We start from the raw sequence: 26,423 nt of genomic DNA, 5'->3' as shown, positions 1-26,423 counted from the left end.
GGCACTGACAGCCCAAAGGAAATAATCCCTAATGGCAGACTTCAGGCACTAAGTAAGGCACGACAAGGAGGGATAAACCAGCTTGTGTTGGGCCAGATGCGCCAGCATTTGCAGGTGCAGGAAGGAGCCGGGAGGCGGTGTGGTACACGCGGGTGCACAGGTGGCCAGGAGCGCGCCCTGCCCTCCCCCAACCCCACGGGCCAAGTGCAGCCCACACTGCAAACCCCCGGAGAGGACCAGAGGCTGGCTGGAAACCAACATTTTATTGAGCTCTCCTCACCCCACAGAAATCTATTCCAGCAGATTCTTTTTGCCAGGGGCATCACGGATACGGGGGTGTGGCCAGCACTACCCCCGCTGCGCACTATTTGACCAACCCCAGAGAGGGAGGCCCCTTCTCAGGACAGGCCACCACAGGGCGGGCCAGGGCCAGGAGAGCAGGTCATTAACCGGTAACGACCCCAGAGGTATAATAAATTCATTTCTCTTACAAAAAACAAGGGAAAAACTAGTATGAACCTCAGTGTCCCAGCACTCAGAGTTTAAATATAAAAAAGGGGCAACAGAAAACAGTTAAAAGCCAGCCAAACCGACAAGGCCACCTCCAGGGTGGTGGCGGAGTGGGTGGGGGGCCAGCCCCACCCGACACGGGCCAGCAGCGGGTCAGTGAAGGCGGCGCCCCCAGCTGAGCGTCACCACCAGCAGCAGGGACAGCGCCAGCTCGGGCCACGGGCTGGGGGACACCTGTGGGATGAAGGTGGGGACGAGTGAGGACCTCCAGCCTGCAACAGGCCTGCTCGCTCCACACCCACTGTGTGGCCGCAGCAGGGACCAGGCAGGCGAGGGCGGGGCAGGGCGGGGGAGCACTCCGCTCAGAACTGGGGGGCTCTGGGGGCGAGGTGACCAGAAAGCTGAGGGGCACAGGAGGGGTAGGAGAGGCCAGTGGCCCTGAGGACACGGCAGGAGCGGAGGCCAGCCCACCAGGGGCTGCCTGTCTGCCGGGAACTGGTGTGGGGGACGTTCTGCGGTGCTGGCGGGGAGGGAAGGGGAGCAGTCAGGAAAGCTGCTCAGGACAAGGAGCCACTGTGAGCAAGCAGTCTGCCGCGTGGAGGCGATTCCTGGCAGAGGGAGAAGCCCGGCACAGGTGTGGAAGCAGGCAAGGATTCGTGCATCTGGTCCACAAACCAGAGTCTCAAACCCAGAGGCCTTTGGGACCAGGCAGCAGTAGAAACGGGGGAAGCAGGCAGGACCGGGTAGTAGGGAGTGGTGGGGACTGTGGCATCCAGAGGGGGTATGCCCCGTGGGGCAGCTGCTCTACAGCTGGCACCACTTGCAGGAATGTAAGTCAAGGTCATGGAATCAAGGCTTACCCTGTCCCTGAGGGTCAGGAAGCTCCAGAGGCTTCTGTTCTCCCTGAGGTTAGTGAAAGCCACCATAAAACTTCTAAGAACGTCCCTCAGTCCTATGTGGCTGTAGGGAAAAACAAGCTGTAAGACAAAGGGGGGCAGGGCCATTACGCAGGAACAGGGGCAGAGATGGCCTTGACTGTAGGTGACAACTGTGGGGAGAAGCGGGCCTGTCCCCTCCCACCCACTGTCACCCTATCCCCCTTCCCTGGATGCCTCCACCAATGAGAGGCCTCTCTCCACGGGCTGTTTGTGGTCCCGTAGTCATCCTGCTAGGGGTCTGGACTTGCGTCCCGGAGCTGGACCCAGGGCAACGCCCCGCTGCCCACCAGCCCAGAGGCAGGTCCAGGGGAGGAGGAGCCGTGTTCTGAGAGAGGCCCGGGCTCCACAGAGGAAGGCTGCCTCCCCGGAGACCAAGGGACCGTGTCAGCTTGCATCCCGGTCTTTTGTGGTAGGGTCTCTCCGTCCCCACCTGGGCAATTCTGTGAGGTTCCGGGAACCTGCAAGGAAGCCGGCAATTCCCGGAAGCTGAGTCCTCACGCAAGAGCCCGTCCCATGGAGGAGGCTCCGCCCACACGGCTGGGCACGGAGCTCTGTCTTGGCTCACTCAGCAATTCCTGTCATTTTAGGTCAAGGCTCTGCTGGAAAGGGGCTGTCTCGGCTCGATGAGGGGAGGAGAGAAAGGCGCTGGGGTCTGTGGCCCAGGCCAGCTCCAGGAACTGGGGACCCAGCGGGGGGAGGGGGAGATGCGGGCTTCAGGGCTGCCCAGGAGTGGAGCCACCGGGGGCCAGCCCTGGTCTGTGGGGGTCCTGGGCCGGGCAGGGGCTCGTCACCTGTACACGGTCATCCGGATGGGCTCGACGAACTGGGGCAGCAGCAGCCTCAGCTCCATCTCGTCGGCAATGGAGGCCAGCTGCATGGCCAAGTAGTGGGGGCCGTCACTGCAGGGAGGCCACAGGGAGCTAGGTGTGTTTGCGCTGGTGACCCACGGCCCCAGACCGACAGGTTCGTCGCGAGGTTCAGGGGCAGGGAACCTTCACACACCCCTCCTCTGGCTCCCACTTTGCTTCAGAAGAAGCCCGTGGGGTCCCCTCCCCTGGAGTGCAAGTCCTAGACCCCGGGGAGAGGGCTGCCCAGGAGAAGCCTGTGCCCGCCCCCCCTTGTGGGAGCGCAGGGAGACACTGCGAGCCTGGGACAGCAGTCAGCTTCCCTTTCCCTCCCAGGATAACTGAGTGCCCCAGAGAACCCTGGGAGGGGCCCTGGCACACGTCCCCTGGACCCCAATCCTGAGATCACCTCTGATGGCACCACCCCTTCTCAGAAAGGGGGGGCTACCTGGCCCCTGTCTAGGCGCCCCATTCTCACTGAATGAGTCCCTGATGGAAACGGGGCCGTGCACACGCCCACCGGGCACCTGGGCCAGCTTCAGCTCTGCTCTCAGCGGGCTGCCCACATTCCATCCCGGTGACTTGGCTGGGAATACCCAGGACCCCGAGCCCCTCCCAGCCTAGCCTTGGCCACCTGCCCAGTCTGGGGTAGGGGTTTGCTAGGGAGGGCTGGCCGGCAATCAGGTAGTGGGTTGGGTTGAAGTCAGGACAACACTGCCCCGGGCTCCATCTACAGATGCAGCGTGGAAGGGAAGGTGGCAGATTTTCAGGTCCCTCCAGCCCTAAAGTCCCGACCAGTCCCAAACCCCAAGTCCAGGACCTAACGGCTAAGAGATTCCTGAGGCCTAAAGCAGGGGGAAGCATCCAGAACCCTGGTGCTGATGCTGGGACAATCTCTTCTTGGCTGCCCTGACAACTGGGATCAGGTCTGCATCTGAAGTGGCCTCCTTCTGATTTTCTAAAACTGAATCCATCTCTTAAGAGGCCTTGAGGTGACTGTGGTCCTGAGGGCCAGGAGGCACCCTGTCTTAAGGCCACAAGCTTGAGTCATTTTGATGGCCAGTGCCCTAGGGCCATCCTGGGACTATGAATATGCTGGGTGCTCTGAGGGGCCCCTCTGTGAGCTGCTGTCAGAGCACAGCTGCCTCGCCCAGGGCCTGCATGACCACGCCCGGGGAATTTCCACTCTGCAGCCCTGTCTGGAGAGCCCAGAAGGCTCTGCTAACCACCCGGCCACAGTCACTGACCAGGAATGGGGGTGGGCGGGGCCCAGAGGCAAGTGGGACCTACCTGTAGGGGGAGACAGGGTGGAACTCCAAGATACTGGTCACGCCGGGTAGGCCCTCCCCTTGGTCATCCAGGAAGCCAGGGCCATGGTTTTGCAGGAAGGTGTACAAAAAGAGGTTCCTAGAGAGGGGTCTTGCTTGATACATTTCTTCTCTGGAGAAAAAAGACGAAGACTGGATGCTCTGCGGGGTCACTCACTAGTCACCTTACCTCTACCCTAGCTCCCCCTGGCGTGAATCCTGCTGTGTATGCTGGCTGTGTGCCTCTGGGCAAGTCACCGTGCCTCTCTGTTCTGTCATACACCCCTCAGGGATTTGGAGAAGACTCATAAGCGCCCTTGCCTTTTTCTCTTTTTTTTTTTTTTGTGAAAAGAGAATCAGGGAATTCCCTGGTGGTCCGGTGGTTAGGACTTGGTCGGGGAACTAAGATCCGGAAAGCTGTGGGGCACGGCCAAAAAAAAAAAAAAAAAAGAAAATCAGACTACAAACGTAAGGTTCTAATACTGGCCCCCAAGAGGCCTGTAGCCAAACTAAAAAACCCAAGTGTCTGGTGTCACAGTGGATTAAGGCTGGGCTCCAGCAGGAGAGCCAATTCCTTGGGTTCTGCCAGCTTCCAATTGCTACACCCCTCGAGCAGAAAAAGCAAATACAAGCTACACGGGGAAAAGTCATCCACAATCCCAACTCCCAGAGGGATATTACCAGTTTCTAAACACATGCACAGCACACACATTTTCAAAAATGGGATCACTCCTGGGGCAGGGAGCGGGGGGGGGAACGAATTGGGAGATTGGGATAGACATACATACACTACTGTGTATAAAATAGATAACTAATGAGAACCTAAAAAAAAATGGGATCACTCCTTACATAGTATTTTATAATAACCTCCTTTCTTCCCTTGACTGTCTCACCTCTCCACTCCCCTGGCACCTTGCTAACAGAACTATTTTCTTTGGGGTGGCCCTGATCTGGGTTCATCTAAGGCAGTCTGACACTCCTGTTCTCACTTTCCCGGCACGCCTCGAAGCTAGTGGTGGGCATTAAACCCAGTTCTAGTCAATGAGGTCTCAGAAGTCTGACATGGGGGCTGAAAGGGAGCAGACACGGCCTGGGCAGTTTACATGTTCACATCATCGCTTGTGATAGCCAGTGAGGCCTGTGACCATGTTCACCAGAATTTACCCCACACTGTATCAAACAGCCTTCAGTTCAGAATATAGTGAATGAAGAACCAAAGGGCCTGAGTTCAAATCCCAGCTCTTCCACTCAGCAGCTGTGTGATGTCACAGTTTCCTCATCTGTAAGGTATCAAGAGGCCCCCCCACTGGGCTGTTGGGGAATGAAGGAATCTCAACCTTAAGTACTTGGAGCAGAGCCTGGAACATGGTGGGGAACAGGCACTGTTACGACCCCTGTACTTCAGTCCATTATTCTTATAATAATAATAAATTGTAGGGAATTCCCTGGCAGTCCAGTGGTTAGGACTCCCCGCTTCCACTGCAGGGGGCACGGGTTCGATCCCTGGTCCGGGAACTAAGATCCCACATGCCGCAGGGCACGGCCAAAAAAAAAAAAATTAATTGTATTAATAACTAGTTGGCTTACACCCAAGCCTCCTGCTCCCCAGGCCAGAGTGAACCAGCGTTCATCCCTGAAGTGGACTGCAGGCAGGATGTGCATGGGCACAGAGACATGGAGCTAAACAAGCATGTGTGCGCTTACCACGTGCTTTCAGCACTAAAGGGTGATGGCTGGAAATGCAAAGAAAGACAGGGCAGGGGCTCGTGGGCACACAGGTAAGGTTCCTGGGTCCTCCAGGTGTCTCGGGGCAAGTCTAGACAAGTTATTCTCAACAATGCATCCAAACTGCATGCAGAGATGGACATGATGTCATCAAGGGCGCAGACAGGTATTTGGGGGTCTGGGGCACTCTGGCCTTTGAGAAAGAAAACCACATAAGGACAGCATTGTTCCAGAGAGAATAAATGCCCAGAATTTGTATCAAAGAGAGATGGCTGTTTCAGTTTCCTAAGAGGGAAACAGTTTTACATCTGTTCCAGATGAAAGCTCAGTGTGAAAGGCAGGTCCGCAGGAGCTGGGGCTGGAGAGATCAGACGTGTAAACACAGCCACAAAGGCCACAAAAGAGCCCTGGCCTGACATATGCCACCCGCACCTGTCAGGACAGCCCCTTCCCCTGTGGGCTGAAAGGAGCTGTCAGGTCAGATCTGGTGGGTGGAGGGAGGGTGGCCCCCGGCAGGGTGGGGGGAAGGGTGCTGCCACCTGCTGAGGGCACCTGCAGGCAAAGTGTTAAAAGCAGGCCTGACCCAGTGACTCCCCCAAACCAGCAGGCCAGCACACACATACAGGGAGGGTCACGGGGACTTTTCTAAGACCCCACACCCAGCAGAGGTACCACTCTGGGTGCCTAAATCTTCACACATCTGTTCTAGAGACTGCTGGGTATCGGTGCAAAGCCATGAGGTGAATCTAGATCCACCTGCCATGCTTGAGGAAAAAGTAGACGACAAAACTAGTATGGTTTGAAGCCACTTCTGTAGCCAGGGTTGACTTTCATCCCTTCCCCTTTTGATTAGGGGAGGCTGAACCAAGGTCACAAATCCTACTCCCAGGCCCCGGACCCCCGCGGGGTTGGGGCGATGCATGGACACCACTTTGGGGCGGGGTGGACTCAATTAAGTTAGGTTTACCTTAAGAAAATTGTAAATGAGTCTTAACAAGCTAGATCAACATACAAAAAACAGCATTCCTACAAGGCAACTAGAAAATATTATAGACAATAAATACATCTACAGAAATATAAGGTTTTTGATCAGGAATGAATTTAAGAAAGGATGCTTAAAATCTTTATGGACAAAAATTTTAAATTCCATTAAAGGGCTTAAAAGACCCAGATGAATGGAGACAGGTTTTAACATTGCATAGGTTGTAAGCCCTGTGAACTTGACCTTGTGTTAGGCTGGCATTTCAGGAATTGTGACCAGCAGCTCTTGCTGCTCCCAGGCCCCAGGCCCCAGGGTGTCTATGCAAATGGCTATTTTCCAGGGAAAGCTGCCCCAGCCGTCATTTGCATCAGTCTCCCTGATCCCTCACGCCTCCACCCCCTCCCCAGCCCCCTGGGCACGGGGCTCTTCTCTTCCCAGGGATGGCTTATGGTCCCGTGGACAAGCCCTTCCCAAGGGGTCACAAGGGGACTTCACTGGGCACATGGCCTGAACCTCACCTTGACCCACCGTCTCAATATCCCTCGTCCCCAGTAGACATGCCTAGAATCCTTGGGCACCTTGGGTACCAAATGGCATGAGGGGCCCTACCAGGCAGGTGCCTGACCAGGGACAGTGGCTACTGGCAGCTTGGCCAGGCTGGGGGTGAGGCCTGTGCTGTGTCTGACCAGCTCCATGGATGGCTGAGCAACAGAGTGGTGCCTCCCCAACCAGACTGAACTGTTTGGGGGCAGGACCCGCGTCTGCACCTTCATGTGGGTCCCCAGACCCCTCTCTTGAGCTGGCCTGGGAAGAGAAGAAAGACACCAGACTCTCTTCTCCCCTTGCTCATCATCTGAGCCCTGCACAATGCTCCAAGACAGGTGAGGGAATCTTGGGTTAACGTCCTAACCCACCCACTCACTTGCAGTGAGATCTTGGGCAAGACCCTCAATTCCCTTATCTGTTAAATGGGGATAATGGTCCCAAGATAATAGGGTTCCTCTTCCAGGCAAGAACAAGCACTGTCTTATAATTCTGGCTCATGTTTGGGTATCTACTATTGTCAGGCAGTGATTTAAGCCCTCCCTGTATATGGATTAACTCTAAAATGCTCCCCACTTATCCTGTATCTAAATCAGAGAAGTGAAGATTGAATCCAAGTCCTCAGCCCTCTTGTCCCTAGCCAATGCAGAGATTCTGGCTGGTATTAATGGAGGAGAATCAGCAGCCAGGCCTAGGCTGTCCTTGGGCCTCTAGATCTGAGTGAGAGGACAGTGTGGCCAGAGGGCTGGGGGCAGGGTCCCTACAGCAGCCTGCCAGCTCTGGTCCCTCCCAGCTACCCCATCACCCCAGTGGAGGCCCAGGGCCGGTCCCTCCTGTCTGGCCCTGCTCCTGCTGGGGTCTCCAATCTGATCTCCACTCAGCAGCCTCAGATCTGACCCTGCCACCCCCTCTTAGCTCCCCAGTCCCCTCGGGAGACATGCTACACCGTTACCAGGGCCCTCTTCTCCCCCTGGTCACCTTACCCCTGCCACCCCAATCCTGGACCTGGTTCCCACCACACTACAGAGCATGTGCCCAGACGTGCCAAGCCTCTAGTCTTTGCCTGGGCAGTGCCACTGGCCATCCTCAGTCTCCTTTTGACATCCCTGTTGATCCCTGCTCGGTGTCCTTGGGTAAGTCAACCTCTGTGACAAGCTTACTCACTCCTCAATGAGGACGCTAGCAATAGCCATTTTACGGGGGACAAACAGAAGCTGGGCCTTCCCTGGCGGTCCAGTGGTTAGGACTCCCGAGCTTCCACTGCAGGGGGCCCGGGTTCGATCCCTGGTGGGGGAACTAAGATACCGCAAGCCAAATGGTGTGGCCAAAAAAAAAAAAAAAACGTAAAAAGAAGCTGCCCTTACTGTTAATCTCTGCTTCCTGGTACACAACACAGAGCAGATAAATGCTTGTCGAATGACTAAACAAAGCCAAGTACTGAGGTCACTGCAGCTGCAGATCCAGGAGCCTGGACTGGTTTCAAGCATCTATTTTTTTTCCAGCATATTTGCAAATGAGTAGTTTAAAACCCTTCTTTGATGAAAGGAAGGCACACCCACCCAGGCTGCAGCCCACACATACCCTCCTGCACACTCAGTGGAAACCCATCTTCCTCCAGAGCTCGGGATGCAAACTGCTGTCCCCACAGCCATGAGGACGCCTGCAGGGCTTGGAAGGGAGGGCAGGCTCTGGACCAGCCAGCCTGCAGTGCCACTGGCTGTGTCTCTTCCACACACACACTGAGATGGGAACAGCTGCCCCCTCTTTGGAGGGGGGACCCTCAGTTGCCCTAAGCTCAGCCTTCCCCCTGTCCCTACAGGCCTTGCAGCAAAGCAGGAACAGGTGATGACCCCTCTGGGACCACATCAGAGCCATCTGGTAAATGCAGTCCTGGGTGCCAGGCCAGTGGCTGCTGGCTAGATCCAGCTGGAAAGCCCTGGTCCCCAGTCTTTTCCTTTGGGGCTTCCCGCCCCCTCTGTGAGCAGGGCAGTGCCCTGGCTTACAGAGCACCCAGTGCTCAAAGCATCAAGTGGAAAAGCCCTGACCTCAGCAAGGCAGACCCAGCTTCCAGTCCCAGCTCTGCCACGGCTATGTGACCAGAACCAGAGAGGGCTCTCCAGCACAGAAGCAGCACAGCCTCCAGGACTGTTCAGAGGAATAAAAGATACCACTGTTGCCCATTTTCTGCCACCTAGCAGGGGCTCCACAGCTGGTTAAGAAATCAACAGACCCAGAAGGGAATGGGAAACAGCTAGCCCCTACTTCTCTGGGGGCCAATTTGACAGTCTCTACCCAAGTCACAAATGCACACAACCCTTTGATTTCTGGAAATGTGTCCTCCGTGAGGCCGGCCTGTACCTGGCAGGATCTTGCTGCGCCAAGATCCTGAAGGCGCATGCACGCAGCAGGGAGCACGGCTTAACTGTGCTGCCACAGGGGTAAGAAGAAAAGACAAACAGCTCCACCTGCGTGAGTGCATCTCCTGAAGGAGAAAGATTAGTAAAGAGGGGAAGGGGACTCTCCAGGACAAAAGTATTAAGGAGACTGAATTTTTACTATAAATGTTTTCCTCTTCCTGAACATGTGCTGGTATCACTGATTCAAAAAATAAAGCAAAAGCAAATAAAGCAAAAGTCTGAGATGCTGATGTCTGTCTTAAAGGTCTGTTTCAGGAATCAGGCATCCAACCCCTCCCAGCCCCACTCCCCGCCCCTGCACCACCGCTCCCTCCCCACCTGGCAGGAGAGGTCCAGACTTATGAACCTGCAGATGCCCCAAGCAGCTGGTCTGACGTGGGTGGGGCTCACTTCCCTTAAGTGAAGGAGAAATACCTGGGGGACAAGGAGAGAGGAAAGAAAGGAGGGAGAGGGAGAGGAAAGTAAGGAGAGGGAAAGGTATTTCAAGCAAAAGGTTGGAAATTCACCTGTGGGGTGGGCAGGAGTTAGAAAGCTGCAGCTTGGAAGGGACCCCCCTCCTCAAGTCCTACCACCGCAGCAGCACCGGAGCCCTCCCTCCACCTTGAACCCCAGCACAGGTGCTGGCCCGGGACCAGGTGCAAACACTGCCAGCCACTGAGCAAGAGATCCAGGATTGGCTTGGCTTGGCTTCCGGCTGGAGTGGCCTCGGTCAAAGGCTGCCCACTCTGGGCCTGGTACTTATTGCTCAGTAACCCCACACCCTTTTTATTTGCATCTACTGAGTCCAGCCTCCATCACGACTGAGGGTTGGAACAGGGAAGGGCTTGTCACACACATACGCTGCGGAGGAGCTACATTAAATCTGGCCTCAACCCCAGGACACACCCTTGGCCGCAGTTTAAGGTCACAGTTTGGCTAGAGTTGCTCAGGGCTGACTGGGCTCCAGGTCCCCAGTGCCTGGCCCAATGAGCTCCGGAATGTCAGCAGAAAGAATGATGCAAGACCAGCGCCCCCTTCTCCTCCCCACCTGGGCAGTTTGGCCCCCGCAAAAATGGAAGGAGCTGGGGCCTCTGGGTAGTGTGGAAAGAAGTCACGGTTACTGTGAGTGACAAGAGCAAGCTAAGGACCTGCTGTTTATGCAAATGTTTACATCTCACTGCTTACACAGTAGTTATGAATGGAAACGCTGTACCGAAGAGGCCCTGGGCTGGGCGCACACCTGGGTTCTGCTCCAGCTTGGCTGTGCTACTCTGGACAAATTCCTTAGCCCCTCTGGACCCCTAATTCTTCACTTGTAAAACAAGCACTGGGGACAGATTCTTTTCTGTCCTTTCCTGCTCAAATATCCATTAAAAAAAGAAAACTGTAGAGAAAGTGTAAAAGATTAATAATTCTCTTGACAAGTAATTTTGAAATGGTTTTCAACCAGTTTGCTGAGGTCTGAAAATTTCTGTCCCGCCCCAAATTCCTCAGTTGAAAACCTAATGCCCAGTAATGGGAAAAGGAGGTGGGGCTGGGAGGTAAGTAGATCATGACGGCTCTGCTAGTGGGTTATGTCTCTTCTAAATGAGGCCCAGGAGAGCTCCCTTCCCCATCCTCCACTGAGGATACAGGAAGTCTGGGGCACCCTGACCTTGGACTTCCAGAATCCAGAACTGTGAGAAATAAATGTCTGTGGCTTATGAACTGTCCAGCTTGTGGTACTTTGTAAGAATACACACTTCAATGAATTGAACAGAAAAAAGGCAGGGGAAACATGGTGAGGAGACCCTGGAAGGCCAGGTCGGAGGGGATCCCAGTCGACCAAGTCCTGTTGACACCCCTGTGCTTCTCCATCACCATTAGAAAGGAAAGGTGCCAAGATACCGCTTGGGTCTGCAGTTTAAGAAGCATGTATTTCAAACAATAAATGCCAAAGAGGGTGTGGAGAAAAGGGAACCCTCCTACACTGTTTTCGGGAATGTAAACTGATGCAGTCACTATGGAAAACAGTATGGAGTTTCCTTTAAAAACTAAAAATAGAGCTTCCATGGAATCCAGCAATCCCAATCCTAGGCATATATCTACAAAAGGTGAAAACTCAAATTCAAAAAGATACATGCACCCCCAATGTTCATAGCAGTGTTATTCACAATAGCCAAGACATGGAAACAACCCAAGTGCCCATCAACACATGATTGGTTTTAAGACGTGGTGTGTGTGCATGTGTGTATATACACAATGAAATATTACTCAGCCATAAAAAAGAATGAAATATTGCCATTTGCAGCAATATGCAATATGTATGGACCTAGAGATTATCATACTCAAACAGAGAGAAAGACAAATATTACATGATATCACTTATATGTGGAATCTAAAACAGTACAGATGAATTTATTTACAAAACAGACTCAGACACAGAAAACTTATGGTTACAAAAGGGGAAGGGGGGAATAAATTAGGAGTATCAGATCCACACTATCATATACTATTTTATATCATATACTATCATATACTATCTACTATTTTTTTTTTGGCCGCGCCAGGCAGCATGCGGGATATCTTAGTTCCCCGACCAGGGATTGAACATGCTACCCCGCAGAGTCTTCACCACTGGACCACCAGGGAAGTCCCCACACCATCATATATAAAATAAACAAGGATTTACTGTATAGCACAGGAAACTACATTCAGTGTCTTGTGATAATCTATAATGGAAAAGAATTTTTAAAAATATATATATTTTCTGAATCGCTTTGCTGTACACGTGAAACTAACACAATATTGTAAATCAACTATACTTCAATTAAAGTTCCTAAGAAGAATTTAAGTGAAGGACTACGCCCTGCTTTCTTCAGTTCTGGGTCTCCCTCCAGCGCTGTGGCGTCTCAACCACTCACCAGATCCTGTCACGGACCGCTCCAGTCAGCAGCCTTGGGGGCTCCCATTTCCTCCCTGGGACAGATCTCAGCTCCCCACTCCCACCTTTTCACACCCTCAACCCCACCTTTACACCCTCCCTCTGCCTTCCCCAGGTTGGCATCAGGGACCTGCTTCTTCCTCCAGGCCCAGCCCAGAACCCACCTCCTTCCAGGACAGAATTATCTGTTCCATACCAAGCATCCTGCGTAAACAGACCTGGATTAGGCACTTAGCCCATTACGGTCTCATTAAATGTTTACTTGTCTATCTGCCCCGGCTCAGAGCAGGAACCCAGTGAGTAGGGACAGCCCAGTGGGAACCAGACAGTACAATGTGGGAACCAGACAGTACAATGTCCAATAGAAAGAGGGAACTGGGCTCACAGGACAGTCAGCTCCTGGCTGGGGCACCCTGGACTGGACAGCCTCACCTTTTGAGAGGAGGCAGAGGCTGCATGCATGGTATACAGTCAGCGCTCACTAATGGGAAGCTCTCGTCTGGTGAGCCTGGAGCTCAGGAGAGGCGCATGCCCACCCTGTGTCAGAGCTGGGATTTCCCGGATGCGTCATTGTCGGCACGTGGGAAATCCGGCCCATCTCCCTGCCAGGTCTCAGAGCCTCCTCTGAGCTCCAAGCCAAACACAAGTGACCCTCCCCAGGTAGCCACGTGGGGCTGCCAGCTCTGGCCCAGAGTTTGCATCTCCTTTCAGACTCTGGGTGACCCCGTGTCTTCTCCCACCTCCAGAAAAACAGGTTTACCAAGCAGTGCCTGACAAGGCCCAGCGGGTGTTTTGTGTTGTCACATCCTAATATTGACACTAGGATAATCAGCTGCCCTCCCCGAGCCCGCCCCAGTGCCCTGACCACCAGGCCTGGCCTCTCCTGCCTGCCTCAGGGCCAACGAGGGACTCGGACCGGGGACTTATTTGCTTACATCCAGGGCCCGGCCCCAACCAACCCGCGGCAGGACAAAGCCACGGCTGCACACGTCCACTCCAGACCCGCTGCAGGCTTCCTGGTGGCCGCCGACAACAAAATCCCGAGCGTGCCGGGAACTTCCTTGAAACCCCTTGGAATTGTTCTGAGCCAAGAAAAAAACAGCCGGACTCTCGTGGGATCCACTATGCCCACGGCAGGGGAAGCGAGAAGCCATTAATTGTCTACAAACTTAATGGGTTCACTAAAAACAGGATGCTTTCCAGGGAGAGGGGAAAACACCTCCGAGGTCAGGGTCAAGACCCACCGATGGATGGAGCCCTTCGCGGTGTACCCCCTTCCATTTACTAGAGGATTGGACATGAAAAAATGGACTAACACTGCTCTCTGCTTTCTTTGCAGCTCAGTTTTTATACCTACTAACGACTTAATAGAATTTACAATAAACATACATACAATCCTCTAACCGGCTTCTTCCCAGAGTGCCCAGGCTGTGACGTGCACTGGAGATGCTCTAATGAGTGTGACCTTTCTAAATTCCTCTTCTAATGGAACTACAGGCTAGTGTAAATCACACGAAGTGAGCACACATAATTTCCACACTGTCTTGAGTGTCCTGAAGACAGTAAAGTCAAGTCTTAGGCCAGCCCACACTCTGGAGTGTTTCTCCCAAGACTGTTCCTCACTTTCTGAGACGGACCGCATTCTGTCTATGGAATGTGTATCTCTCTAAATAAATCCACTTCTTACCTATCCAAAAAAAGGCACTAGGCCAGAGGAACCGCTGGGAAGAGTGGGAGGGCTGTGGCTTTAGATCAGGTAGTCAGGGAAGACTTCTCAGAGAAGGAAGCAACTGAGTTGAGATGATGAGTCTGACATGCACAAAGACCGTGCTGCTAAGTACATCACTCCATTTGTTTTAGGCCTCACACCCTCCCATGCAAGGCCACACAGAATCCCTGATGCTTGGAGAAATATTCCTGCTGACATAGTTCCACCAAAAAAAGAAGAAGAAAGACCACCTGGCAGCCATTTTAGAAGGTAGATTAAAAACGTTCCCCACTCTTGCAGTGGTTAAGAATCCGCCTGCCAATGCAGGGAACACGGGTTCCATCCCTGGTCTGGGAAAATTCCACATGCTGAGGAGCAACTAAGCCCGTGTGTCACAGCTACTGAGCCTGCATGCCACAACTACTGAAGCCCGCGCACCTAGAGCCCACGCTCCGCAACAAGAGAAGCCACTGCAATGAGAAGCCTGCGCACCGCAACAAAGGGTAGCCCCCACTCGCCGCAACTAGAGAAAGCCGGCACGCAGCAACGCAACGAAGACCCAACACAGCCAAAAAGAAAAAAAAAAAAGTTCCCCACCCTAAAGGACATTTTGAGGCACTCCCTGAAAGCCCACACTCTGGAAGCCACCCTCTCCAGACCCCTCAGGCATTTTAAACCAAACCCAAGCAAAAATAAACTTGTACAGTCTAATGTTGGTAAGGCTGGAGAAGCCACAGTGACCTTGAGGTTAAGATGGTGGGAAATCCCCAGATCCTGGAATGAGAAGGGAGGGGAGATTGGGGGGGGGGGCGGTGCACAGAAGAGCAGCACCAGCAGCCAGGTTCCAGGCCATTTAGGGATCAGGTGCAAATCACCCAAAAAGTGCTGTTCCTAAGGACCCATTCCAAGGGCATGTCCAAAATAAGTAGAAATAAGATTAAAGTGTTAACTCCAGAGAAATCAGTAACAGCCACCAACACTTGGGGGTGGTGTTCCTCCGTCCCTGTTGGGAAACCTCATGGACCCATTTTACAGAATGAACAAACTGAGGCTCAGCGGTGAAGTAGCCCGTCTAAGACAACACAGCTGGAAAGTGGCTGCGTGGAGAGTCTGGCCTGGCTTCTAGGAAACGGCTCATAATGCCTTCTGAACTATGTCTCAGTTTCTCCATCTGTAAAATGAGGCCTCCCATCCTTGGAGGCTGGCCAGCACAGAGCCCTCCCTAGCGTGGTAAGGATAAAGCCGATAACCCTCCCTTCCTCCCTTCCTGGGCAGCTGGAGCGAAGCCTGCGCAGAAAACCAAGCCACATGGGTGCTTGAAAAATGTTACAACAGCAGCGGCAGCAAGAGCAACAGCAACAACACCCGGCCCCCAGCGTGGCTCCTTCTGGCGAAAATTACAGTAACAATGAACGGTTTACAAAACGACTCACACTCAGGAGGTAACGAGCCCGGGGCACCCCACCCCCACCCCCAGGGCTGGTTGGGGCCGCGCGGGGCTGGCGGCCGGACCCCTCGTGGTCACCGGATAGAACGTGCCTGGCGGCCCCTCCAGCGCCGCGGCGCCCGGCGGTCCCCGGTTTACACAAGCGAGCCGGGCGCCTTCCCCGCGGGGCGCACCTGCACTGGGCGTGGGTAGGAGGAGGGCGCCGCGCCCGCTCGGCGCGCAGTTCCTGTTCCGGACTTCCCCGCGTCCCGAGTCCGGGCGGTCTCGGGCCCCTCGAAGGTGCGCGGCTCCGGGGCGCCCAGGGGTCGGCGGGGACCGGTACTCGACGCCATCTTCCGTTTTTTGGTGGCCGCGCGGCTGTACCGTCTCGGCCCTGGACTGGCAGCCCCGCTCTCTGGCCCGGTCCCCCGAGGACGTGGGAGCCCGGCCCCGGAGGCCGCGCAGGAGGGAGGAGCGGGGCGATGCGGCGCCGGGTTCCCGGGTCGCGGCGCAGAGGGACCGCCCCATTGCACAGATGCGGAGACTGAGGCCCGCAGAGGCCCCGGCTGCCACGATCGCCAACCGGGAACTGAAGCCCCCACCAGCGAGGAGGTGTTTCGGAGCCGGGGTCCCCAGACGTCGCCCGCGAGTAACACACCCGGAACAGGGAAACCTGGGTACGGGTCCCCCACCTTCCAGCCGGCGCCCAGGGCAGCCCCCGGGCGCTTACCTGCCGGGCTCGGGCTGGGCAGAGGGGCGGACGCCAGCGGAGTTAGGGTCACAGCGGGGGGGGGGGGGCAGGGCTCGGACTCACCTCGCGTCGGCGGTGGCAGTGGCGGTGATGGTGGCGGCGGCCGCAGCGCTCGAGCCGGGAGGCGTATTGTCTACGGCTAGGGGCCCGCGCGCGCGACCATATAAAACGCCGGGCCCCGCCCCGGCCCGCCCTCAGGGCCGCCTCCCCGGCCGATAGCACGGACTCCAGGACCCAGTCGGGTCCGAACGGCAACAGAGCTGCTACAAGTGTGATCTGTTTACTTGTTTACCGTCTTTCTGCCTCCTGCGGTCTGCAAGTTTGTTTTGTCGCGTGCGCTGGTTTGCTCCGGGGAATATTTGTGGATGAATCCCCTGGCCGCATTTGGGTGGGTATTCCAGGATCTTTGTATCCTCAAATAACTCCTAGGGGATTGATGCTTTTTCCTTGCCCTCGAGGCTCAAAGAGGACTTAACGACCTGCTAAATAACAGCATGAATTCAGCGCTCAAATAGTGGCGCTCTTACTGCTGGCAGCTTCAGGAGTTAGGTTTTGTTTGGGTTGTTTTTTTTTCAATTTTTTAAACTGTGGTAAAATGCACATAACAAAATTTGCCATCTTTACTATTTTTAAGTGTACTGTTCACTGGTATTAAATACATTCATAATGTTGTGCAACCATCACCACCATCCATCTCCATAACTTTCCATCTTTCAAAACAAACTGTATACCACTAAACAATAACTCCCCATTCCTCCCTCCCCCAGGTCCTGGCAACCATCAGGCTTTAGGTGTTTTTAAGCCTATTTCACAAATGTGAAAACTAAGACTCAAACTTCTGTAGAAGCAGCATCAGCAGCGTCCTACCAAAGCCTGGGGTCTTCCTGCCCCACTCCTTCCCACCCCGCATCCTTCCAACTGCACCATCCATCACACCTCCATTCCCATCGCCATAGTGGGGGCAGCCCGCCCTGCTCTGGTGCTCCTGGGCCTAGGGGGAGATGAGTGGCAGAGAAGGGCCCCCAAAGCCTCGGGGGAGGGAGGAGAAATCAGAAAAGGTCCAGGCAGGGTGGTACCCAGCCCTGGGGTGGGCTAAGGAGGCCCGCGGGTCTCAAGTCCTCAACCTGTTTTTGCTGGGGTGTGTTGAGGTAGAGGAATGCAGAGCAGGGCACTGGGGTTACAAAGTAGCTGTTGTCCCAGGAACAAAACAAAGCTTGTTTACCTCAGTCCTGCTGCCTCTTGGAACAGAGAAACAGCAGGGTCTGGGGAGCTCCCCTCCCCTTAGTTTTTATTTTTTTATTTTCTTTTTTTGCCGTATGCGGGCCTCTCACTGCTGTGGCCTCTCCTGTTGCGGAGCACAGGCTCCGGATGCGCAGGCTCAGCGGCCATGGCTCACGGGCCCGGCCGCTCCGCGGCATGTGGGATCTTCCCGGACCAGGGCATGAACCCGTGTCCCCCTGCATCGGCAGGCGGACTCTCAACCACTGCACCACCAGGGAAGCCCCCCTCCCCTTAGTTCTGCCATTTGCTACCTGTTGGAGATCCCCTCACCCCTTCTTCCCACCTCTGGAGTGATGACACTGATACAGATTTTTCCTTCATTGTTCTCATCTGTGAAATGGGATGACGGCATGCCCCCTCCCCCCCCACCCTATAGGGTTATAGGGAGGATCAGAGGAGATAATCATCAAATGTTTAGTAAACTCCCAGCAGAGTTTAAGCTTCAAGGCCCCTCCCACCCTCTCTTCTGGCCTCTTCTGATTTTGTAATCCTTTCTTTGAGGGCCTCCCAAATCACACTGACTCCAAGCCCTACAAAGCCTGGATTGCCCTGGGCTGCTAATAGCCACAGGGTGCTTTACAGGCAGAGGGAGGAGCCCTCCAAGATAGGGCCCTCTCTCCAAAAGCACTCTTCAGATGACAGAACAGAGACTCAGAGGGGAAGCAATGGCATTGTCTCATCTATGTGTGTAAGAATGCTTCCAGAGGGGTCCCAAGGCTGAAGCCATGGTGCCAGGTACAGAGTAGGTATTCAGTAAACATTAGCAGAACAGCTGGAGGAAGGAGGACAGTTTAGGGACAGATGGGGGATAGAAGTGCCCAAGGAGGGGGTGGGTGAAAATATTTGCCTTGCAAGGTCCCCAAATAATATGCAGATCAAATGGACAGGAGGAAGCAAAAACCTTTTGAGTGGGAATTGGGCCTGTAGAAGGCCTTGCCTTCCTATCAGTCCAAAAAGGATTAGATGGCAAATGATAATAGCAATAACAATAACCATAGTAGCTGCCGTGATCTCCTCACATCCCTCAACCCCAGGGCTAAGCACTTTCTATCATCACCTATAATTCTTTTTTTTTTTTTTTTTTTTTATGGTACGCGGGCCTCTCACCATTGCTGCCTCTCCCGTTGCGGAGCACAGGCTCCGGACGCGCAGGCTCAGCGGCCATGGCTCACAGGCCCAGCCGCTCCGTGGCATGTGGGATCCTCCCGGACCGGGGCACGAACCCGTGTCCCCTGCATCGGCAGGCGAACTCTCAACCACTGCGCCACCAGGGAAGCCCCTTTTTTTTGTTTTTGTTTTTGTTTTTGTTTTAGATGTTGGGGGTAGGAGTTTATTAATTAATTTATTTATTTTTGCTGTGTTGGGTCTTCGTTTCTGTGCAAGGGCTTCCCCTAGTTGTGGCAAGCGGGGACCACTCTTCATCGCGGTGCACGGGCCTCTCACTATCGCGGCCTCTCGTGTTGCGGAGCACAGGCTCCAGACGCGCAGGCTCAGTAGTTGTGGCTCACGGGCCTAGTTGCTCCACGGCATGTGGGATCTTCCCAGACCGGGGCTCGAACCCGTGTCCCCTTCATTGGCAGGCAGATTCTCAACCACTGCGCCACCAGGGAAGCCCCTCACCTATAATTCTTAACACTGTCCCATGTTACAGACACCAGTGCACCCACAAAGGGTCCATGTACAGGCAAGAGAGACCTTGTGGACCCATTTTACAGATCAGGAAACCGAGGCTCTGAAAAAGGAGGCCAGCCACTTGCTAGAGACCACCCAGCCCTTAAGCAGCAGAAGCAGATTGAAGCCTGGGTCTCCCTACTCCTGCTGCAATGTCCTTTCCACCCTCCATGGCTGGCCTCCAAACCTCCTGGGCCTCACCTTCCCCTTCCCCAACGGGATTTGCTGGCCTGTCCCAGGGCCATCAGGCTGTGGATACTGCTGTCAGAAAGCACCATGATCCCGTGGGCAGTCCCTTCCTTCCCTGGGAGCCTCCTTCCTGAAGACCTGCCTGCTCTGGAGCCTCTGGATCCTCCCAGCCCCAGGCAAGCCCCTCCTGCTGAGGCCATGACCATGTCTCTCTGCAGTTTAGGGATCCATGACCCAGCAGACCCTCTGCTCCAACTTAGGGTTGAGTTTTGTCCTTACTGTGACTTTCTTTGATCATTCAATTAACAAATATTGATTGACACCTACCATATGCCAGGCAAGGGGGTAGGTGATGGGGATCTAGAGATGACACATTCATGGCATTAATACAGGGCCCACATCCAAGTGGGGGAAACAGTGGAGGAGAAACCAGTGACAGGAGAATAGAGCTCTGGGCAGCTGGGCACACAGCACACACTCAAGGAGGGAGAGTAAAGCCAGGCAGTGTGTGAAGAGTGGGGCGGGATGGGTCTTTTAACCAGGGTGTCAAGGGAAGCCTCCGTGAGGATGCAACCTTCCTGCAGAGGCTTGAGAGAAGTGAGGACGCCTTGCAGAGAGATGAGAACATTCCTATGCCAAGGCCCAGGAGGGGAGGAGAGGGCAGGTGGGAGCCTCAGGGAGAGGGCTGGCCAAGCATGTTTGCCAAGTGCTGGCCTTGGCATCCAGGGCCCACCTGTGGAGCCAGACGCCAGAGCGGGTTTTAAATGGCTGTCTTTCCACGTGCCATCCCAGACTATTGTCCCAGCCTTGGGACACCTTACCTGGAAAATCCTCCAGCTTTGACAGGGACTTTGTAATATCAGGAGGGACCCAGCAAAGGGCTTCGAGGTTCTCTCCTGAGCTGGGCCTGAGCTTCTTTCCAGGAGCTAGAGCAACCTCACGGTGACATTCCACCCATGCCCACCTGGTGAACACCTTGTGGGGATACCTTCCCAGGACAAGAGGCTGTTGAGAGCCTGGTGGGCTGGGCGTGTTGCCTGGGTGAGTTCATGTACCCTACGTGGCCTCCTGAAGGGTAGATCTCCTCATTTCACAGATGAAGAAACTGAGCCTCAGAGATGGGTCCTAAGAGGACCATGACCACACAGCCAAGAGATTGCAGGGCTGGGGCTTGAACCCAGGTCTCTCTGACCTGTCTGATTTGGGGGTCTGTAGCTAGGCTTCAGGAAGTCTGTGAACCCCCTAAAGTGAAACAAAATGGCAATTGGGGTAAAAGCGTTTTCTGGGGAGGGAACCTGAAGCCTGGTGGGTGAGGGCTGGGACTTTGGGGCCACACAGCCCTGAGTTAGAATCCTGACTCTGCCACCTAAAACTTGCGTGGCCTCAGGTAAGTGCTTGGGCTTCTCTGAGCCTCAGTCCCATCCCCTGTGAAATTTCCCACCTCCCAGGGCTGCTGTGAGGATGAACACACAGGAAGTCCTCAGCGTGATGCCTGGTACACAGTAGGTGATGGGTAAACCCAGAGGCTGTTATTGCAGACAGGGATTAAAAACTGCTGAAGAGTTTGAGGGAATTCCCTGTCAGTCCAATGGTTAGGACTCCGTGCTTTCACTTCCGAGGGTGCGGGTTCAGTCCCTGGTCAGGGAACTAAGATCCTGCAAGCCGCACAGTGCAGCCAAATTAAAAAAAAAAAAAACAAAAAAAAACCAGAGAACTGGTGAAGAGTTTGACATATTCACAAAAGAAACTGTATCTTGGAGATGCGTCATTTACTAAATGAAATACACTTTACAGATCAGTGTGTCCAGTACAATCCCACATTAAAAAAAAAAAAATCCATATAGAAAAGTCCGGAAGGAAATACAGCCTTGCAAAATGGGAATAGTGATCATCTCCGGGCATAAGGGTGATAGGCGGTTTAGTGTTTGGCCTTGTGTTCTTCTGTATCTTCCCGATTTTCTATACAGAAGTATATTAACTTATGCTAGTATCAGAAATACATCACTTTTTATTCCAAGAAGAGGAAGAAAAGTATGTTTGGTCTCGTCCCAGGCCGGAGCTGAGCCAGAGACAGCAGCAAGTGCCTTTTGCTCCAAGTGAGACAGAACCAGGATAGAGTACACAATGGGTCTTAGGCAGGAAGTACAGGAGCTCAGGAGAGGGAAAACTAATAAGAGCTGGGATCCTAGAGAGGAGGCAAACATATCAGGAAAGGCTTCCTGGAGGAGGAGGTATTTGAGGGCACCCTGGAGAAGGGGCTGGATTCCAACTGGAACAGAAAAGTGGGTTCGGCCTTACTGTCCTGTGGGTACCTGGGAGCTATGGAAGGCCTCTGAGCAGAAGAGGAACTAGACCTTTGGGAATTGGAATCTGGCAGCCATGTGAGGAGGTATTAGAGGGGAAATGATGCCCCGGAGTCTCTGAGAATGCCCAGGGCTCCAGAACGGGGACACCCCAGCCTCCATCCAACTGATAACAGTGCCCAGGTTGCCGCTCCCCCAAAGCTCCACCTCTTTTATTTTGTGTTCCACACCCAGCCATACTCACTGTCCTCCAGTTAGTGAGGCCCTCTGTGGACAGAGTTGTTGTGAAGCCTCTGGGAAACTTATTACATCCCCATTTTACAGGTAAGAAGACTGAGGCTCAGAGAGGCCAGCTGAGCTGCAGGGTAGAGAGGTGTGGATGCTGAGGGATGAGAGATGAGATCTTCCCTTCCCTGGCCTAATGCACCAGAGCTCCACTTTCCCTCACTTTCTGGGGAACAGGGATGGTGACACCCCACTCATACATCATGACTGCTCCGGTCACCCAGTGCTTGGTGGGGCTACTGCTCCCCTTCTTCCCTCGCTTGCTTTATCTTCCTTCACAGCACCTTCTGCTCTTTGCATATGTATTTACCTGTTTACTTGTCTATTGCCTGACTCCCTGCCCCCTACTGAGACTAAGCCAGACTTGGCTTGTTCACAGCTCATGTAGTAGGTGCTCCGTAAATACCTGCCGAGCAAGTAAATGCATGAGGGTGAGCATTCTGGGGCCAACACGCTCGTCTATTTTTGGTCCGTTTCCTCCTTCTGTCCCTCCCTCATTTTTCAGACGTGCAGACAGTTCTCCCCCTTGAACGACATTTTTAAATTACTCACAGCTTCCTTTTCTCCTTTAGCAAGGCGTGTGAGGGGAGGGTGATGCTGCTCCTTGTAGGACCCCATGTAGGGGGTGAGGTTGCACATTTACACGGTTGTCCCTGGAGCTGTGAGGGAAGGTGGGGGGATTCACAAGAAGCCCATGGGGGTTGGTCCCTCTCGGAGTCTGGTGATGGCGGTCCTGGGCGGGGGAGTTGAACCTTGGCACGGCTCAGTTTCCCCGGGGCATTGGGTTCAGAGACCTGGATCAGGCCAGCCCTGCCTAGACTTGCTGCCAGGCAGGTGTAGGCTGACTCTACACAGGGCCAGGCAAGGCTGTGTGACCGGTGTAGCCACGAGGACCCCAGGCTTCAGGGTCCGGAGTCCAGGCTGTGTGACAGCTGAGGGCACTCGGCCTCTCTGAGAACTCGCAGGGACTGCGGGGGTGACCGAGGTCAAGGCCAAGGACTGGCGCCTGGTGTGTGGTGGGTCTCCGGCCAAGGGCCAGTGGAGATGGAGAGGAAGTCAGAGGTGGGGTGGGGTCCCTGGTTGCCACCTGGGGAGGCCCCTGGGGACAAGAGTCAGTGGCAGTAAGATGATTTTGGAAAGTCAAGGCTGGTTCTTGGCAGCTTGAATAACATCTTGGAAACCCAGAGAAGAGAGTTACCCCAGCCACCTTTTGGGGGGGGACAAAATTCCCCCCCAAAGCTTTGGCAGGAGCCTCCTCACAGCCATGAATAGGCAGATGGATTTCTGCCCCTCTGGCCCCTTAAAATTTTCTGCTTGCTGCAAACCCCTTGTAATGAGCTGGCCCAAGGCCAGCAGCACAGCCCAAGCTCCAGGCAGCTGAACTCCTGGGCCCCTTCTGAGCCTCGGGCCAGCTCAGAGCGGGGGCACCTGATGCAAGAGAGCCTCCGGCCTTGGAGGGTGGCCACAGCCGGCCAGGAGCAGAGCGTCACCAGGAGGGGGACCAAGGGGCCTGGAAGCAGATGGCTAAGGCCCCCAGGAAAGCCAGTGGAGAACAGAAGTGGGCAACCAGTAGACTTCACAGAAGCTTCTCCATCCCCCCTCCTGATATGTAAGAGGCACTTCAGGCCAATGCAGCCAAATTAAACTCATCTCCCCCAAACTTACATCTCCTACGGTCTCCCCATCTCAGCTGATGGCAGCTCTGTTCTCCTTTAATGTGGGCCAGATCTGGGGACTCTTTTTTTTTTTTGTCCATACCACATGGCTTGCAGGATCTTAGTTCCCCAACCAGGGATCGAACCCATGCCCCCCGCAGTGGAAGCGCAGAGTCTTAACTACCGGACCACCAGGGAATTCCCTGGGGACTCGTTTCTAATGAGTATAACGTGGAAGTCTGAGGTAGACCCACATGTACTAACACGGAAAGACATCTGTACCTGTGCTGTGTTAAATGAGATAAAAAGGTTGTAGAATAAGTATAATGTAAATTGATATACGTAGAAGAATATTTTTCATTTGCCTTGAAAGCTCTGTAAGGAACACACTAGAAGGTCAAGGTTGGGTAACAGGTGTGGATATCACTCACTGGTCTTTTCTTTCTCTTGTACATTACTTGTAACTTTTACCATAAACATGTATTATGTTTCTGGTCATAAAACAGTGACTTTTTTTTTTTTTAATTTTTGGCCTTGCCGTGTGGCTTACGGTATCTTAGTTCCTCAACTAGGGATCGAACCTGTGCCCTCCGCAGTGAAATTGCCGAGTCCTAACCACTGGACCGCCAGGGAATTCCCAAAATAGTAACTTTTTTGTGTGTGTGTGTGGTACGCAGGCCTCTCACTGTTGTGACCTCTCCCGTTGCAGAGCACAGGCTCTGGACGTGCAGGCTCAGCGGCCATGGCTCACGGGCCCAGCCGCTCCATGGCATGTGGGATCCTCCCGGACCAGGGCACGAACCCGTGTCCCCTGCATCGGCAGGTGGACTCTCAACCACTGAACCACCAGGGAAGCCCAAAACAGTAACTTTTTAACAGTGAAAGAAGCCAGACACAAGAGAGAACATACTGTAAGAATCCGTTTATATGAAGTTCAAGAACTGGCGAAACTAATCTACATGATGGAGGTGAGACTAGTGGCCACCTCTCGAGGTGGGATGGGTATTGACTGGGCATGAGGGAACTTTCTGGACTGATATGCATGGTGGTCGCAGGGGTACCTACACATATAAATATGCACTGAGGTGAATGCTTCAGATTTGTGCACTTTTGGGTATGTGAATGAAAACTTGATACTACAGACTAAAGTGTAATAAAACAAAGCACAATGATCAGACCTGAGACGGCCAAGAGCAAGGATTTTAATCAAGACCCAGTTTTACAGCTCTCAGGGGTGCTTGGCAGGCTGAGCCCACAGTGGAGCCAGAGGGGCCAGCTGTGCTGGTGACAAGGGGACTATCACAATTGAAAACAGAACCAGCACGTTTCAGAGCAGATTATGAGGCTTAACCAGCCAGGTCGCTCAGCTCAGAGCCACGACCATTTAATAGACACGCGCTAGGGCCAAAAGACTAAATGGCCCGTGTGACCAAAATAACCTAATCTCATGCAACCTGTCAGGGGGACAGAGAACAGCCTCCACTCAGTCAGACAATTCCAGGAATCCGGGGTCAGGGAGGGGGTGATATCTGCTCCTGAAGCATTGTAGAGGCCCTGGACAGCAGGCTGTGGATATCCTGCAGTGATGGCCACCACTGTCCTCTGCCAGGAGCAGGCTCAAGGCCCCAGGTTATCGCTCAAATTGGGTCTGGCGGGAGGGACGAGGCCCACGTGGGTGCCGGCAGGAAGGAGCCCCAGTCCTGCAGAATCTCCTTTCACCCAGAAATAACATCCCTTCTGACAGCTGAGTTTATCAGCATGATAGCAGAGTTTGTCTCAAAACAATAAGAGCAGTCCTAGCAACTCCCTCAGCCGGCACTCAACAGGGACGGCGGGCCATGGTGTCAGCGGCAGCTGCCGTCCACACCTCTGCTCTGGGGGAGGAAGCCCCTAGGAAGACCTGGTCTGTACCCGAGTCGGGAGGCCGTGTACGTTTTCACCCCTCTGCACCCCACATGCTGGGCCCTCAGTAGCCACCTGTTTCACAGATGAGTGAAGTTCCCCTTTGCCATCCCGTTTCCTCTTCATAACAACCCTCCAGGCTAAGAACTGAAGGTCCCACTTTACAGAGGAGGAAACTGAGGCCAGGTAGGTGAAATGGTGCACCCGACTCAGGAGCCAGCTTCTCATTCCAGGCCCTGGGTTTCCCTGTCTCATGACTGTTAATTACCACTCTCTCAACTCCCCTTCTGCCTGGAAGAGCGAGGAGGACCTGGGAGACAGCATTTGGGGATGGTTTCTCTCACAGGAAATAATTTCTTTCTTTCGTTCTTTCTTTTCTTTTCTTTTCTTTTTTTTTTTTTTTTTGGCCTCACTGTGCAGCTTGTGGGATTTTAGTTCCCCAACCAGGGATGGAACCTGGGTTCTTGGCAGTGAGAGTGTGGAGTCCTAACCACTGGACTGCTAAGGAATTTCCAGGAAACAATTTCCTTTTATTTAAAGTTCTTTAGGGGAATTCCCTGGCAGTCCAGTGATTAAGACTTTGTGCTTTCACTGCTGTGGATGCAGGTTCAATCCCTGGGCGGGGAGCTAAGATCTCGCAAGCCGTAATGTAGGCAAAAAAAAAAAAAAAAAATCTGAAGCCTTGTCCTTTTTTCTGAGGAAGTGTCTGTATTCCCATGTCCCCACTAATAACAAAGGAAGTGCAAATAAAGCAGTAATGATACTGTCCAACATCTAAGCCTTTGATAACACACAGCGCTGGCAAAGCTGTGGGGACCCTGTCTTCTTGGGCACTTCTTGGGAATACACTTGGATGCAGCCTCTTAGGAGGGCAGCTTGGTCAGCGTCTCAAAACATGCCAGATGCACGTGTTCTCTGACCCAGATATTTCACATAAGGACATTCTGGGCGGAAGGGATAGCGTGAGCAAAGGTGTGGAGATCGGAAACCTGAAGTGTGGGCGTTTGGCAGAAAAGGCTAGTCTGGCCCTTGGCCTCGGAAGGGAGGGAGCTGCTAGCCCAGCCAGGTGGCAGGACATACTCG

At 53.8% G+C, this 26,423-nt stretch overlaps 1 protein-coding gene across 1 annotated transcript; it reads right to left on the bottom strand.

The window, feature by feature from the left end:
* Positions 1-253: 253 nt before the first annotated feature.
* BIK (BCL2 interacting killer) lies at positions 254-22,422 on the bottom strand (the record flags this gene model as incomplete). The annotated part of the gene is made up of 7 exons (XM_082635300.1): positions 254-744; positions 1,371-1,470; positions 2,240-2,347; positions 3,584-3,733; positions 16,118-16,193; positions 16,991-17,045; positions 22,336-22,422. 7 exons carry the CDS (start codon positions 22,420-22,422, stop codon positions 664-666), a joined length of 657 nt encoding a protein of 218 aa, XP_082491426.1. The 3' UTR covers positions 254-663.
* Between the last annotated feature and the right edge of the window lie 4,001 nt (positions 22,423-26,423).

The sequence above is a fragment of the Mesoplodon mirus genome (genome assembly GCF_964341445.2).
Source record: "Mesoplodon mirus genome assembly, chromosome: 11".
Lineage (NCBI taxonomy): Eukaryota > Metazoa > Chordata > Mammalia > Artiodactyla > Ziphiidae > Mesoplodon > Mesoplodon mirus.
This window is presented reverse-complemented; position numbering and strand designations above follow the sequence as displayed.